The sequence below is a fragment of the Bactrocera neohumeralis genome, unplaced genomic scaffold, assembly GCF_024586455.1.
Source record: "Bactrocera neohumeralis isolate Rockhampton unplaced genomic scaffold, APGP_CSIRO_Bneo_wtdbg2-racon-allhic-juicebox.fasta_v2 ctg453, whole genome shotgun sequence".
Lineage (NCBI taxonomy): Eukaryota > Metazoa > Arthropoda > Insecta > Diptera > Tephritidae > Bactrocera > Bactrocera neohumeralis.
Genome location: NW_026091547.1, coordinates 200,724 through 216,564, shown reverse-complemented (window position 1 = coordinate 216,564; position 15,841 = coordinate 200,724). Strand labels below are relative to the sequence as shown.

The window sequence follows — 15,841 nt, the reverse complement described above, 5'->3', positions numbered from 1 at the left end:
TTTAAATCTCGACATACAGAATTTGTAAGCAGTTCCCCAAGTTTCAATATTTGTTTTCTCACAGAGTTTCACAAAACATGATTTTTTGCTCCGGGTAATTGCCGACTTCAGAAGCTTCTTGTGGCTTTTATATTCTTCTCTAAGTCGATTTTCGTTCGTTTCACTCCGGTTACGCTGTAGACGTCGTCTGGCTGAGTGACAAAAGCTTTCTCAGCGTGGAAGTTTCCTCATTCCACCAATACACAGGCCTCCGTTTATTGATGCTCTACGCATTGTCCCATTACATGCTGCGACCAGTTCCTTTCGCACTCTCGATACCAAGTGGGCGGCGTCGTCACCTGATGCTTTTGATGCATTCCAGACTAGTTCAAACAAGTCTGAGTCGGATTCCCGTTGCTTCCAGCTTCGCTTTCGTTTCTGCTAAGAAGTTCGGGTTCTCGGGGTACGAGATTTGTGCTATAATTGCCATATGATCGCTGTTTGTGTATATGTTTGACACCGCACACTTAATGTGCCTGCTAAGCGAAACATTTGCAAACATAATGTATGTATGTAAGTAATAGATCCTTTATTCCCTTTTTTGTACGTATTTTGTGTTCCGGTGTACAATATTGTTAGGTGCGTTTGACTCAGGTGTTCTTGAATTAGCCGCCCTCGATGGTTTGTACATCTGCTGCCCCATGCAGTTGACCAAGCATTAAAATCACCCCCTATTATAATCGGTGTTTTGCATTTGGTTTCTAATGAAAGTCTTAAAAGAAAATCTTCGGTGATAGCTGCGCTGAGACGAGCATAGCAGCTTACAAAATATATCCACTGTATATTATTCAGTATTGTTCACTTAGTATGGCGACATCAATATTCTCTTCTATGACTTAGAGACTTCATCATCTCGAGATACTTCAGGAAAGTCGTGCTCAATACTGTGTGCTCCCTTTTGCAGAGCAGGCAGCTTGGTACGTTTGTGCATACCTTTGCTAAATGTCCCCCGGTTCTACAACGTGCACAATGAGAAGATCTGTCTGTCGAGCTGCAGCAATTACGCGCCCTGGTGGAAACACTTATAGCATCTGGAAACAGGCGAGTATTCGCGAAGGCGACAGATCGACCACCCAATCTTTATTTTCCCTGTTTTATGTGCGGCTTTGGCATCTTGAGCACGCATGCATATAAGTGCTATTTGTGTGCCACTACGCATTTTTCGCAGACTTTTCACACTCGATATTTCCAGATTCTCGATTTCGCACTCCCTTTTTAGTGCAGCAGATTTCTTCGGGAGTTGTAAATTCATCCAGGTCTTTGCACGTAATCGTGAAGTTGTGGGTCTTGGAATGTATCTTAGCCATTTTGCCAACCACCCCCTCCAGAGCGCTTTGGAAAGATTCGGCTTTTGTCTCTGCTCGATTTTTCAGTTTTTAAAGTAAATCTTCTTTTAGCGTTTTACGAATATAGGTTACATTTGAACCCAGTTCTTCAAGACCGCTGTCACTTTTAATTTTTCGCAGAATATCTGCATACGACGTACCATCCCTTTTTTGTTATAATTGTGGCATCTGGTTTTGTTCTTTCCAAAGTTTTCTTCTTTTTTACAACGTCTATCCATCTTTCACTTGCGTTTAGACTAGTCGTATTATCCTCTTGGGTTAATTTTACTGTTCCACTTTACGACAATTGCGGCTTTTCGTTTACATTTTTATGCTTTTTTGGTAGGTGGTAGATAGCATGGTGCCTCTTGCATTCTTTTAGGGGTATTATCATCTCTTCCAATGGTGGGTACTTGCGATAGTTCCCCTATCATAACTCTTCTCGCTTGATTTCCCAATTATTCCGTTTTGGCATATAATGTCACTATGCTGCTTACTAGTTCGCGCATAGCTTGATTAATATGCCTTCGGTCGGCCATCATCATTTCTAATTCTTTAATTTTTTGCTCAGGTTGCTAAAGATGCTAACCGTTTCATCTTTTTCAACCTCCTCAGGTTTGCCCCCTTCGCTTTCTTGGCCAGCAGTATCACCTCGCTTATTTGGTCCAGCAGCGGTGGACTTCTCATTTTTACGATCGGGCGGCATTCTCATTATTTTGGAGTTCCTTCGGAAAGGATTCTCCAGTGTTCGCCCAATACTATTTTCAGAGACCTCTGCGAAAAAATAGTTTGGGAACAACCTTTGGTGCATATGTAGGTTCAGTCCCAAACTTTACTACTCAAATAAAATAAAAAAAAAAAAAACATTTTATACTCTCGCATGATAAAGTGATAATCGAGATTTCATTATACGTCATTTTCATATTTTTCAAATACCGTATTTTTGTAAAGTTTTATTCCGCTATCATCATTGGTTCCTAATGTACATACTCGTATTATACAGAAAAGGCATCATATGGAATTCAAAATAGCGTTATATTGGAAGAAGGCGTGGTTGTAAACCGATTTCACCTATATTTCGTACATGTCATCAGGGTGTTAAGAAAATATTATATACCGAATTTCATTGAAATCGGTCTAGTGGTTCCTGAGATATGGTTTTTGGTCCATAAGTGGGCGAGGCCACGCCCATTTTCAATTTTTAAAAAAAGCCTGGGTGCAGCTTCCTTCTGCAATTTCTCCCGTAAAACTGACGTTCTGACGTTTTTTGTTAGTCGGTTAACGCACTTTTATCGATTTTCAACATAACCTTTGTATGGGACGAGCTGTGAACACGTGTTATAACCTCTCTGCGACAACAAAACGAAATTCGACACTCCGAAAGTTTTTTTCAACTCTGTGTACAGTTGATTTTTTTCACATTTTCCAATAAATTCATCCAGGTAAATATGTTTATAATATTAGTTGAGCCTTTAGCCTTCGACACACAAAAGAAATTTTGCACGAATTTACATTGTGTTCATTATCCACCGCCATTTTGCAAATATGAGCGTTTGGGGAATCTCGGGCTAGTTTTTTACATTTGACATGCTAACTTCATATATTTGACGTGTATAAGTGATTTTTCGTGCAGAATTTCAACAACACAATAGTTTTTCAACATTTCCTGATAGTTTCGTGCTCCGAAAAATTTTTTTAGTCATTATGCCGCGGTACTATCCCAAACAAGAGAAAATTGTTGATTTCGACAACATTTTGGAGGCGATCAAGTCGGTGAAAATACATCACAACAGCGTTCGACAATCTGCGACGGCACACAAAATTCCGAGGACCAACCTGATGCGTTATATTGCAGCATTTGATGGTGCGAGCATCGACGTTACTACTGCCAATGCCGATGTAATGAAGAATTTGCTGGCTGAAAGCACGACGATGGGCACAAAAACAGTGAGTTCTGCTGGTTTCTTTCTTTTTCTTTCATCGAATAATAAATAATTTTTTTTTTTTATTTCAGATCTTCAACATCGAACAAGAGAAGGCGCTGATAAGCTACATTCTCCAGGCCAGCGACATCAACTATGGAATTAGTTTGATGGAGCTTCGTAAGCTCGCGTATGAATTTGCTCGGAAAGTTGGCTCGGAAAGTTGGCGCGTCGTATCCGGATCCATGGAACGACAATCAACAGGCGAGTAAGGATTGGCAGTTGGCGTTCATGAAACGCCACAAAAATTTGTCACTGCGAACACCAGAGCAAGTAAGCCAGAGCCGTGCGAAGCGATTCAACAAAGAGAATGTCGATGCATTCTTTGCCAACCTTTCATCCGTTCTCGGTAAGACGCCGTTTGAACCTCACCGAATATGGAACATGGATGAAACCGGGTGCCCGACCGTGCCAACCAGACCTGTCAAAACCATCGCGCGCAAAGGACAAAAGCAGGTCGGCTCATCAACATCTGCCGAAAAAGGCACCAATGTGTCTTTGGCTTTGGCCGTCAGCGCTAGTGGCCAGTCTATACCGCCATTCTTCCTCTTTCCCCGAGTCAACATGAAAGAGATTTTTATGACTCATGCGAGTCATGGCGCTGTTGGTGTTGCGAACGGTTCTGGTTACATGAACTCTGACGTATTCCCTCAATTCATGCGTCATTTCATCAAGCACACCGGTGCTAATGCCGATTCGCCAACCATGTTGCTGCTGGACAACCACGGTTCGCATTTATCGATCGAGGCGATAGATTTGGCGTTGGATCATGGCATCACGTTGCTGTCTTTTCCGCCGAAATGCACGCACAAAATGCAGCCGCTAGATGTTGCGGTATTTGCACCATTTAAAGGCATGATGACCGTGAAGCATGATGCATGGAAAAAGTCCAACATTGGTGTCACTTTCGATCTGCATCATGTGCCGCTCCTTGTCGATCAGTGCCTCGATGTTATGTTAACGCCGAAAACCATCAAATCCGGCTTCCGAACAACTGGCATCTACCCGTTCAACCCGCAAATTTTCACTGAAGTTGACTTTGTCGCTTCGGAACTGAGCGGCGAAAATTTGTTCGGTGACGAAGAGAAAGACGCCGACAATCAACGTCGAGTTCTTGCCTCTGGTGATGCCATTGTGACTGCTGCGAATGAGGAGGTGTCAACGTCGGAGGCATCGACAAGTGCCCCAGCTTCAACAAGTGGTGCTGCATCATCGTCGTTGTCTCTTGTTTCGGCTCCACAGCTCCGTGATGCATTGAAATCGGTTGGCCCGTTGAAATTGGGCACACCTGCGCCGAAATCAAAACGTGGCCGCAAGACAATGGAGTCAACGATTTTGACATCGCCTGAGGTTGTCGCAGATCTGCGTGACAAGGCCGAAAAAAGCGGCAAAAATTGACGAAGGCAGCCGATGAACCAGCAGCCAAGAAGCAAAAAGGCCGTGGCAAATCGAAGACGCCACGGAAGAGAAGCCCGTCTCCGACCGAAACCGACATCGAAGAGGACTTCGATTTTTGCACGATTTGCAAGAAAAAGATGCCGAAGCACGAGAATCGTCAAAACACGGCCCATTGCATCGTTTGTGATCGAGGGGTTCACTTGAAATGTGCCGGACCGAACCCGAACACTTACACCTGCATCCACTGCGAGTCGGAATAATTTTTTTTCGCCAATTCCTATTTTTCTTATTATTTATGAATCTCTCTTTCATTTCCATTGATAAATAAACGTTTTTCATCGGTAACAATCATGTTTTAATCGATTTACAGGCCCGACATTCCCCACCTTTTTTCAAAATCGCAAAATCAGGTTTTTTGCGCCAATGGCTATAACTTTTAAATTTTTGTAGAATTTTATCAAACCAATGTTATCAAAAATCCATGGAAGGTTACGACTCGCAAAACTACAAATCCATGCTTTGGAATTTTCACAAAAAATAACTTTTATGTGACCCCTTTTCCTTTGTGCTAAATTTCAAATCAAAACACTTTATGGTTTTCCCGCCATTTTGTGGGCGTGACAACAGCCGATTATTGTGTTTTCGATGGTTTCGATGGACGGCAGAACAAAAAATTAGTAAGTGCACGGCATTAGAAGGGGAAAAGGCTACATTTGCAAAAATTTGCCCAAAAAACGGAAAGGTAAGAGCAAATGAAATTTATGTTATTAAAAAATCAATGTGTACTTATCTCTTCCTCTAGATTTGATATCCACACAAACTGGAAGTATACACAAAGTTTTAGGATCGCAAAAAAACACGTCTACCTCACACGGTATGTTAAGCTATCGAGTAAGGTAAACGTGTGTGTGTACTTGCCATTTACTAAGCCACCCAGCTCATTTGAAAAAAATCGGATTTATTTTCAGTCACATTCTTGTATTATTATTGACAACGCAAAAATACATTCGTAATAACTGCGGATGCTGAGTCATTTCGATTTCATTAGTTGTTTTCGATTTTACGAATTCACTTTCAATGGCCAGATAATGAGAATAGTTTCCAGGGATCGTGATGCAATTATATGAAAAGTTTGGTAGATTAATTATGTGAAATGAGCGATGATTACAACAACATTGGAAAACTAAATTAAATACCCACATACTGAAGTGGTTTAGGAAAGGAAAGCTCTCCGAAAGACTCTCAATGGAACCCAAAACAGTCGGAGCGTTACCGGAACAGTGTTGATTTACTTTTCTGGCGCAATAACATACTACAAACTAAAATAGTTTACATACGAGAGAAGTAGAACCTTCTTGGGTAATTTGCATTTGGGTGGGGAGCAACACTAGCAACAATTGTAAGCGAGTTCTTGTTTCCTGTGCGTGGCTGTGCAAAAATGATTTCTATGGTGATTTTGGCTCCGGCACCTTCCTCGAACCACCTGGAAACTCTAAATGTCATCTTTGGGATATATACAAAGTGCGTCCAAAGTAAACAGGACTTAAAAAAAAACAGAACAAATGGTTTTTTCGGTAAAATCAATTTATTTTATTCGAAATAGTCTCCTTCTGCTTCAGTATAGCTTTTTGCACGGTCCAAAAGCATGTCGAACGAGTGTTTTAGCTCGTTGGCCGGTATGGCCACCAGTATGCCGGTGCAAGCCTTTTGAATGGCCTCTACGTCTGCATAACGCTTTCCTTTCATGGGCAAATGCTTTTTTCCGAAAACGAAGAAGTCGCACGGTGCCATATCAGGTGAATACGTGGAGCGGTTAATGGTTAAAATGTGATTTTTGGTCAAATAATCGGTCACAAGCGTCGATCACTCTGAGCAATTTCTGGTCGTCTGTCAATTTGTGCGGAACAAACCGTGCACACACCTTTTGTAAGCCCAAATGTTTGGGCTTGCGATAAATCGATGTTTTGGAGATGTTCAATTCCATTTCCTTGAACTTCAATGATGATTTCTGCTTATTTTTGATGAATTCACGCACAGTTTCGATGGAATTTCCGGTGATCACGGATTTTGATTGGCCCACATGATGATCGTCATTTATGTCCTCACGACCACTTTGAAAACGTTAAAACTACTCGTGCACTCTGCTACGAGATAGGCAATCATCGCCATAAACTTGTTTCATCAATTGAAACGTTTCGGTAAAAGTTTTACCAATTTTAAAACTAAATTTAATGTTGGCTCTTTGTTCGAAGCTCATTTTCGCACCGATAACACAAACATACTGACACTAAAAACGCAATAACTTCATTTCCAATTAATGAAAAGTCATAAAATTCTCACCGGGCAATAGATAAAGATAGCATATGCTAACGCACTGGTCGACATATAGATGGCGCCACCAGGGGGCGTTCTGTTTACTTTGGAATGCACCTTGTAAGTATTACTGCTGTCTAAAACAGATTTGCTTACGTTTGAGGAATTTGTTTGACAATTAATCCTTTGAATTAAAACTAAGTATATCGCGAGGATTTTTTAAGAATAAATCCTCTTAACTTAGGTAAAATATATTATTCCAACTTATTTAATAATAAAATATACTAAAAAGTTATTTCTTATTAAAAGCATTTTAACTAAAGTAAAATACATGTATTATTCTAGCCGGTCTAACCTTTCTCATATAAAATCATTCAATTTGTCTAATATTTTATTTAGTTCACTTCGCTGCAGAAATGTTTATACTTACTTGCGATAAGTATATAGATAGATTTGTGTTATTTATTATTTAGCGGATATTGGAAACCATTTTTAACATACCAAAAAGAAAGAGAAAAATATGTATATATTTTATTTATTTGTTCACATACGATTTCAAAAGCCTAAGCAGAAACTGCTAATTATATTCTACGACATAATATATTGAAAATTTCAATTTACATAAATCCAATTTTACAATTTATACAAAATATTTTACAAAATATAATTATTTTTATTAAAATATATTCTAAGTTTTTATAATTTTTATTTTCTTATTGAAGCGCAACACTCATGAGAGTAATCTTGATAATTCAATCGGGAGCAAAATTCGAACATGCAACTTTTTAATTGGAATTTGGAACATATCACCCGCTGAGACTCTGTTGACACTCAATTTTTTCTGCTGCAATAACAACAACTGTGTAAAACGAAATGAAACGAAAATATATGTACATACATATATTGTCTTACACTATAGTATTAGTGTGTGCGCTCACAATGCTTTAAATGTCGTGGTAAGCGTGCAAAGTTGCGGTCGCTTCGGTTTCGTGGCGGAAGCTGAAGTCAAAATTGCGCTTTAAGTGCTGAACACATAGAGTGCGACACGACAGTGAACTGTAAATGTAAATGGTGTCGTGAATTCTTCTACATGAACATTTGTAAGAAGGCAGCGACATAACAATGTCCGGCATGTACACAAGACAACACCGCTGTCCATTTTGCATGTACACAATTTCGTTGTGGCCACATTAATACCTTTCACTTCAATAAAATTTTAATATTTTGTTCAAAGTAAAATTTTTTATGCAAAATATAAGAAAATAGGTAAATTTATTTGTTTTAAATTATAAATTGTTATTACAAATGATATAACAGTGTTATTTTTAGAGCTTTGAATAATTTTACATTTTACATATTAGTGGCATTACTCCTCTCTACTGTCACCAACCATCCCACTTCGGTTTGTATGTCTGACAATAAATGCACGAAACACTATCCACGTGCTTTTCTTTCCGAAACACAAACTAGAAATGATGGATATCCACTCTATTCGCGTCGCTCACCAGACGACAATGGCAAAACATTCATTTAGAAGAGTGAATATCGAAGTCCGCAACACATGGATCGTACCATATTCGCCACATTTGACTAATTCACATTCAAAACTCATGTCAATGTTGAATATTGTAGTTTGGTGAAATCGATGAAATACGTTTGCAAGTACATCACCAAAGAAACCAACATGGCGGTTATTGGCCTTGAACGAGATGAGATCAGCAAGTATCAAATGAGTCGATACGTGAGCTGCAATAAAGCGCTTTGCATGGTATTTACTTTTGCAATTCATGAACGTTTTCCGACTGTAGTGCGTCTCGCAGTTTATTTGGAGAATGGCCAAGGAGTGTATTTCAACCCAGACAATAAATTACAGTCAGTGAAAACATCGCCAGCAACAAAATTAACATTTACGAGTTTTTTCTCAACTTTCGTCAGTGATCCGTTTTCGAGAACATTGCTCTAGTCGGGAATGCCTTGAGATTATACATGGAATGCATCGTCGAAGAAATAGTTTCGCAGAAAGCAAGGCCAACCAGTAGATGGACATCCAGGCGTGTTATCAACTAATGCATTGTGACGAATTTACACAATCCACCCGAAAAACGACGATTATTTCTACCTTCGGTTGCTATTGATTAATGTACGCGGTCCAACTTCATTTAAGTCATTGCGTACTGTGAATGGAACCGTGTGTGCAACTTTTTGAGAAGCATGCCTGCAATTACAATTGCTGGAACATGATAATCACTGGAATCAAGCGATGGACGATTCGATAGCTAATTCGCATGCCACTGAAGTTCGCACACTTTTCGCGATGATCATTTCGACATATCAGCTTTCAAATCCGCGTCAATTATGGGATATGAACAAAAATGACATTGCCGAAGATACAGGTTGGCGAAAAAATAATCCTCCTATCAGAAGATGCTATAAATTTTACAATTGACCTCTAATGTCAGTTCTGTTTTGACATTTGTGTAGTAAACACATGCGAGATACACGTAAATAAAGTATGTTATTCTACACTGCTCCAGAACGCGGGTTATTGGTGACTATTTATTTGACCAATAATCGGTCGGTGACTTAAGCACAACGTGAATTTCGTCTCAGATTTCCTGGCCGTCCGACGCATACTGGTGAGACCCCGGAGTAGCCGTTCTGATGAGAATATTGCTGCTGTTGCTGAGAATGTCATGGAAGCGCCGTCGACATCGACCAGACGACGTTCCACGCAAATGGTATCAGTCGACGGAGTTTACAGCGAATTTTTATACAAGATTTGAATATGTTTCCGTACAAAGTCAAGGCGGTGCATCAGCTGTTAGCTGCTGACCGCCAAACGCGTCTAACATACGCTCAAGCTATCCTTAATCACCACCAAAAGAAAAATGATTTTTCAGGAAAAATAATCATTTGTGGTGAGGCCCATTTTCATCTTAGCGGGTACGTAAATAAGCATAATTTACGCTTCTGGGGCACTGAAAATCCGCGTGTAAACGACGAAGAGCAATTACAGTCGCTCAAAGTCACTGTATGGTATGCTGTTTTCGCTGAAGTAGTCATCGGACCTTTTTTCTTCGAAGACGTCGCTGGCCAAACGGTAACTGTGAGTGGTGAGCGCTACAGAGCAATGATCAATGAGTTCTTTTTGGCGCAACTTGATGAATTGGGATTGGAAAACGCTGTAACGGCATACACTGTGAGTGCCACAACCGACAAGCTGAAGGATACATTTCCCAGGCGCCTAATCTCCCATTTTGGCGATTTGCACTGGCCAGCAAGATCGCCTGATTTGACCGCTCCAGGCTTCTTTTTGTGGTGCTTTTTGAAGTCGCGAGTTTATGTTAACAACCCTCAGATTCTTGCAGCCCTTAAAGACAATATCCGTCAATAATAATGACCCATCGCCGGAAGTTCTGGCCAAAATGATGGAAAATGCCATAAAAAGGACTCAAATGACAATTAACATGATATCATATTATCGCCTTGATGTAGAAAAATTTAAAAGCCCAAATAAAAATAAGCCACAAGTAGAATCAAAATTTGTATTTTTTTTTTTTAATTGCAGTCAAAAATCATCGGAAGGTTTTTTTGCGCCACCTGTTATTTGACATCGCCTTCGCCAAAATTTGGAAATAGGTCAATTCCGGTGATTTGATATCAATTCCATCCGCCGTTTATCAACACGAATATTCGGACATTGGCTAAATTATCGTAACTGAGATTCCTTAAGTGCATGCGCAATGTTAGCTGCCAAAAATACAACATCGGTGACTGAAACTAGAAGATTCAAAGTCAAATTCCGGGAGACTTCCGCTCATACAAATGGATTGATCGTCTTGACAATGAAGACGACGCCGTGAATTATCCAGTGGAATTTCTAAATTCTTTGGAGAGGCTTGGCGTGGCATCGCTTCACAAAGTAGGATCTGTCGTTATTATGTTTCGCAATCTGCATGCCCGGAAACTGCGTAATGGAACCCGACTGTTTGTAACGCATCTATCGAATACAAGGGGGCAGAATGGTTGATTATATAAACTCTTTTGAGTTTGAGTTCTAACGATTTGCCATTTCAGTTCAAACGTATTCCGTTTCCAGTGAAAATTGCATTTGAGATGACAATCAACAGGACGGAAGGTTAGTCGCATAGTGTGTGGCATAAGTTTGGAAATGCTATGTTTTTCACAGGGCCAGATATACGTGGCGTGCTCACGAGTTGGAAAACCATCTTTTCTGTACACCGCAACAGAAACCAAAAAATGTTGTTTATCAAGCTGCGTTTCATTGAAAAAAAAAATGAAATGATAAATTTAGCTATCTTGTCATTTCAAAATACGTAATTTCACACTGGACAACGGCTGCGAGGTCAGCTAGTTTTCAATAAGTTTTCTTTTAAATAGCCGCAATAAAAAAGCAAGTGACTGAAATTGAACGATTTAAATAATTTACAAATGAAAAACAAATGAAAAAAAATTTTATGGATAAAAGTCACTTTTTGGAAATTTCGAATTTTTCGACTGAAAATTTCATAAAGATTGGTTCAGCCGTTCTCGAGCCTTAGCGTTACTAACAAACAAACATTAATATATACAAAAGAAAACGTTTGTATGGGAAAAAGAAAAGGGCTGTTTTAGGGGTTTTCCGGCAATTATTCGAATTTTGAAATCTATCTCTGAACTTCAACGAACATTTAAAAAAAGGAATTGGCCAAATACGTCCAGGCGTTGTTGAGTTATGCGCTTAGCATCACATTTTGCGATTCATTTTTATATTATAGCATTTGTTTGCTTTTGCTCATAAAAATGTATGTATTTTTTTTTTCATACATACTAACGTGATCAAATTGAAAGGTGAATTTTTAATTTCTACTTCGCCTGTTTTTCGTATCGGTAAATTTTTTTTCTGTAAATTGGTAGTATCTACTGTTAGTGACATCTGTGCTAAATTTCACGTCAAAACATACATTAGTATTTGAGATACTTTGAGGCTCTAAAAGTGAATTTTTCGATTTTTACTATGTCTGAATTTATTGAACAAAGAGGTGCAATAATGCACCATCTCATACAGCATTGATTATTCGTGATCATTTCGCCACATTTTCAACTGATATCGTGCCGCAACCATCGCATTCGCCTGATTTACCTTCGTGTAACTTCTGGCAATTCAGCAAATTCATTTGACCACTCCGAGGACACCATTTTGACTCAATTGAGGACATAAAAGCTGAATCGAAGAAGGCTCTGATGGGCATCACGAGGAACATTTTTCCAAGTGCTATGATGACTGGTAAATTCGTTGGCATTAGTGTATTGCAGTGGGAGGGGATTACTTTGAAGGAGATGAAATGGACAAAGTTCACAATTCAATTTGATCACATTAGTATGCCCTTAACAGGGCATATTAAATTTGCACGAAGTTGTTAGCAACCAGCATGTAACGTACAAGGCTCAGTCGGTAAATTTCTCTCTGATTTATGATGTCAGATATTTTGAAAAATGCCGTTTCGAGAAAAACGCGTCTAAAGTTTCAACTACCCGATTTATACCTGTGAGCGGTCGCTCTTTAGAACGCTGCCTGTCAAGATACGACCTTGCCGGTTTCAGGAGATTTTTTGGAATATATAGTCTACTAGCGGACCCGGTGCCTGCTTCGCACGGCAAAACAAAATAAGAAAAGAAACACACTTGTTTTTAATAAAGTTGGTTTTGTTCCCTATTAATCTTAGACTATGTGTCACTTAAACTATCTTAGAGCTCTTTCGTAGACAACATTTTTGGTTTTGCCATGAGTTGTTGTGTAGGTAAAGAAAACTGAAGGCTTGCCAACAAGTGAGCACGAAACATATAACTAGCCGTGTGAAAAGCTAGGATATTCTAAATCAATTCCACACAATTCCAACAATTGCCCTTGCTCTTTATTTATTGTAATAGCAAATGCAAGACATATTGGAAACTGTAGTCTTTTAAACTCAAAAGGTAAATCTGATGGAATCATTGGAATTCGTGGAATCAATACATCTTCACCTTTAAACTTTCCCTTTAAAATTGTTGCTTCGATCAAATTGTTCATGACCTTTTTAACCGCTAATCTTGTCCCATTGCATAATCGTGGTTGATTTATATTTCGAAGCATAATAATGGGAGCACCCACTTTCAATTGTAAACGATGAGGTGGAAATCCGGGTAAATCCAATGAATTCAAAAATTCTGTCGGATAATTAACAGCGTCGTCTTGATTCGTAACCGTGTCAACTGATTGATATGTTACAACCTCGCCAGGAACATGGGTTAAAATGTCTGCATTTATTTCACCAACGTATTTATTTTTAGCGGCCAGTATAGCTCTCTCAGTTAACCAATTATGATTGCATAATTTTCTGCAATATTTTGAAAAACACTTGACACCAATTCTTCTTTTATCGGTGCAATATTACAAAAGTTATCTGGTAAAGTGATTAAGCCAGTTTCACGACCAACAGCAAGTTGACCATTGCCTATTGCCAACAGTTGCCTTGAAAATGTGTTGGCCGATGGATCGTTTTGAATTTGTACTCGCACATTTGTAGTTAAATTGAGTATTTGTACATGTCTCCATAAATAAGATGACTTTAAACATGCTTTTAATTCATCTGCTGGTGTTGAACGGGGAATCACAGGCAATGTCTGACGAAAATCACCAGCCAACAGAATCAAAGCGCCACCAAATATCTGTTGATCATTACTACGCAAGTCTTGTATTGTGTTATTTCATCATTTCGGTTCTCTGCAACACCAAACACAGCCATGTCGCTGCCTTTATTTACATACTTGCAGATATATTTAATCGATTTAACAGAATTGCAATATTCTACATTGATGTGAGCTTTTAATGCTTTTGATAGTATTGGCGAATAGGGGACAGCCCACCTATTATCAACTGTAATATCTTGATTATTGACTCGTAGATTGATTGATTTGCCATTATCATCTGTTGAGCGGCGGCGATACAATGGGTAACCATCATTTTCATTAATTGTCTCGGAAATCAAATCTCTGGGATACCGCTTCGTGCATTTCCCATCTTTCATACATGCCGAATTAATATTTAGAACACCACATGGTCCATGAATCATACTTTTTGTAACAACATCAAATAAACCTGGATCGATTTCCTGATCAGGAATTTCTGCTGAGATGATGTCATCTATTTAATCGCTTGTTATTTTGTTGACTAACCATACCAAAATATTGGCATGTGGTAATCCTCCCTTTTGCCATTCCACCGAATACATTCAACATCAAACTTCGCCGAAAACCTGATGTTTAATAGTAAAATCCATCAATGACTTCAGATTCTGTCTAAAAACTCGTGCAGTTATGTCGTGATTGTCTGTAGAAGATTGCCCTTCTTATAAATATTGCTTGATTTCGTCCCATTGTGGATTACATGCAAATGTAATAAACAAATCTGGTCGACCATACAAACGAAGATAGCAAATGGCATCTTGTGCATATTAATGCATATGCCTTAGAGTGCCTGTGCTTGCTGGTAAAATAACAACTTGTCTAACACTGTCAACATTTCCATCATTATGTAGATGTATATACTCTTCTGATCGCAACTTCCGTTGATTGAATCGAATAATGTTCAAACGCTCTGTTTCTATCTTTGCATACATGTCTACGACATATTGATGAAAGAGTCTCTGACATTTCAAAATATGATTTTCCTGATTTTGTCGTATCATAGTCCTATGTGCATAATAGTTCATAGCACTGACATTTTTATTGACTTCACGTTCTGAAGAGAAAAAAAAAACAAATGGAAATATAAATCATTTCATACTAATTCTTGTTAAACAAAATTGGAAGAGTATATTAAACACAACAAACACTCACGTGGGTTTGCGGGATCTACCATTCTTAAATTAATAGGGTATCCATCTTCACCCCGACAAAACAAAATTGGGTACTGTAGGGCATCGTAAGAGCGATGTGTTTCACAAACACGTTGTAATTGGCTATTTCTTCTACGCAATACAATGTCACGTGATTGAAACTCATCGCCGACAATCACCACAGCAACTTCATTAGTTATAGGTGCATTAAATCTTTGTTCGTGTTCTCCGATTGGTCTTCTATCAGCACGAATCACGATTTTATGATCATCAGACGGCATCTGATCAAGTGCTGTCCGAAAAGTATTAATCAAATCATTATGTTCATGAAGCTCTTGCTCTTCGTGGCATTTTTAGAAGAAACTAAACTAAAGATAATAAAGAACTTCAGTAATAAATTGATGAAATCCAGCAAATTCTGGACTCGAAAAGCACCAAAAAGTCACGAAAAGACACGAAAATTGTTAAAATATGCTGAAAATGTGTCAAAATTCAATTAAAAATTGGCCAAAAAATCGAAATAATTTTTGTCTTACCGTTCGGAAGCGAAAATGAAACGTTCGAGATCGTCTGCACTCGAAAAGCACCAAAAAGTGACGAAAAGACACGAAAATCTGCTGAAAATGTGACAAAACTCAATTAAAAATTGGCCAAAAAATCCAAGTAATTTTTAGCCCACTAATCGTATATTAAACAAAAAAAATTCACTCAATTTTTTTCACAAAATATCAAATTTGAGATTATGTCACAAAATCGTATGATGCACTTGTAACAATCAGAACACTTGTTTAGCAAAACAATCGATTTTTATCTCATTAATCATTGTTTTTTTTTAATTTTTTTAAACAAAATATTCAAATTAAAACGATGATCAGAACGAAAATTAATTTGTTTTTATCAAAATACT

General features: G+C 38.6%; 1 protein-coding gene across 1 annotated transcript; it reads left to right on the top strand.

The window, feature by feature from the left end:
- Window positions 1-2,754: 2,754 nt before the first annotated feature.
- On the top strand, window positions 2,755-5,552 carry LOC126767193 (uncharacterized). Its single transcript, XM_050484769.1, has 3 exons — window positions 2,755-3,311; window positions 3,379-3,495; window positions 5,547-5,552. The coding sequence occupies exons 1-3, from the start codon at window positions 3,069-3,071 to the stop codon at window positions 5,550-5,552; spliced, it is 366 nt and encodes a 121-aa protein (XP_050340726.1). The 5' UTR covers window positions 2,755-3,068.
- Window positions 5,553-15,841: the final 10,289 nt, after the last annotated feature.

Excerpts from the sequence above, each read along its gene's own strand:
- LOC126767193 (XM_050484769.1), top strand. The coding sequence starts at position 3,069 with ATGCCGCGGTACTATCCCAAACAAGAGAAAATTGTTGATTTCGACAAC. Across the intron at positions 3,312-3,378 it reads CGACGATGGGCACAAAAACA|ATCTTCAACATCGAACAAGA; the intron begins GTGAGTTCTGCT and ends TTTTTATTTCAG.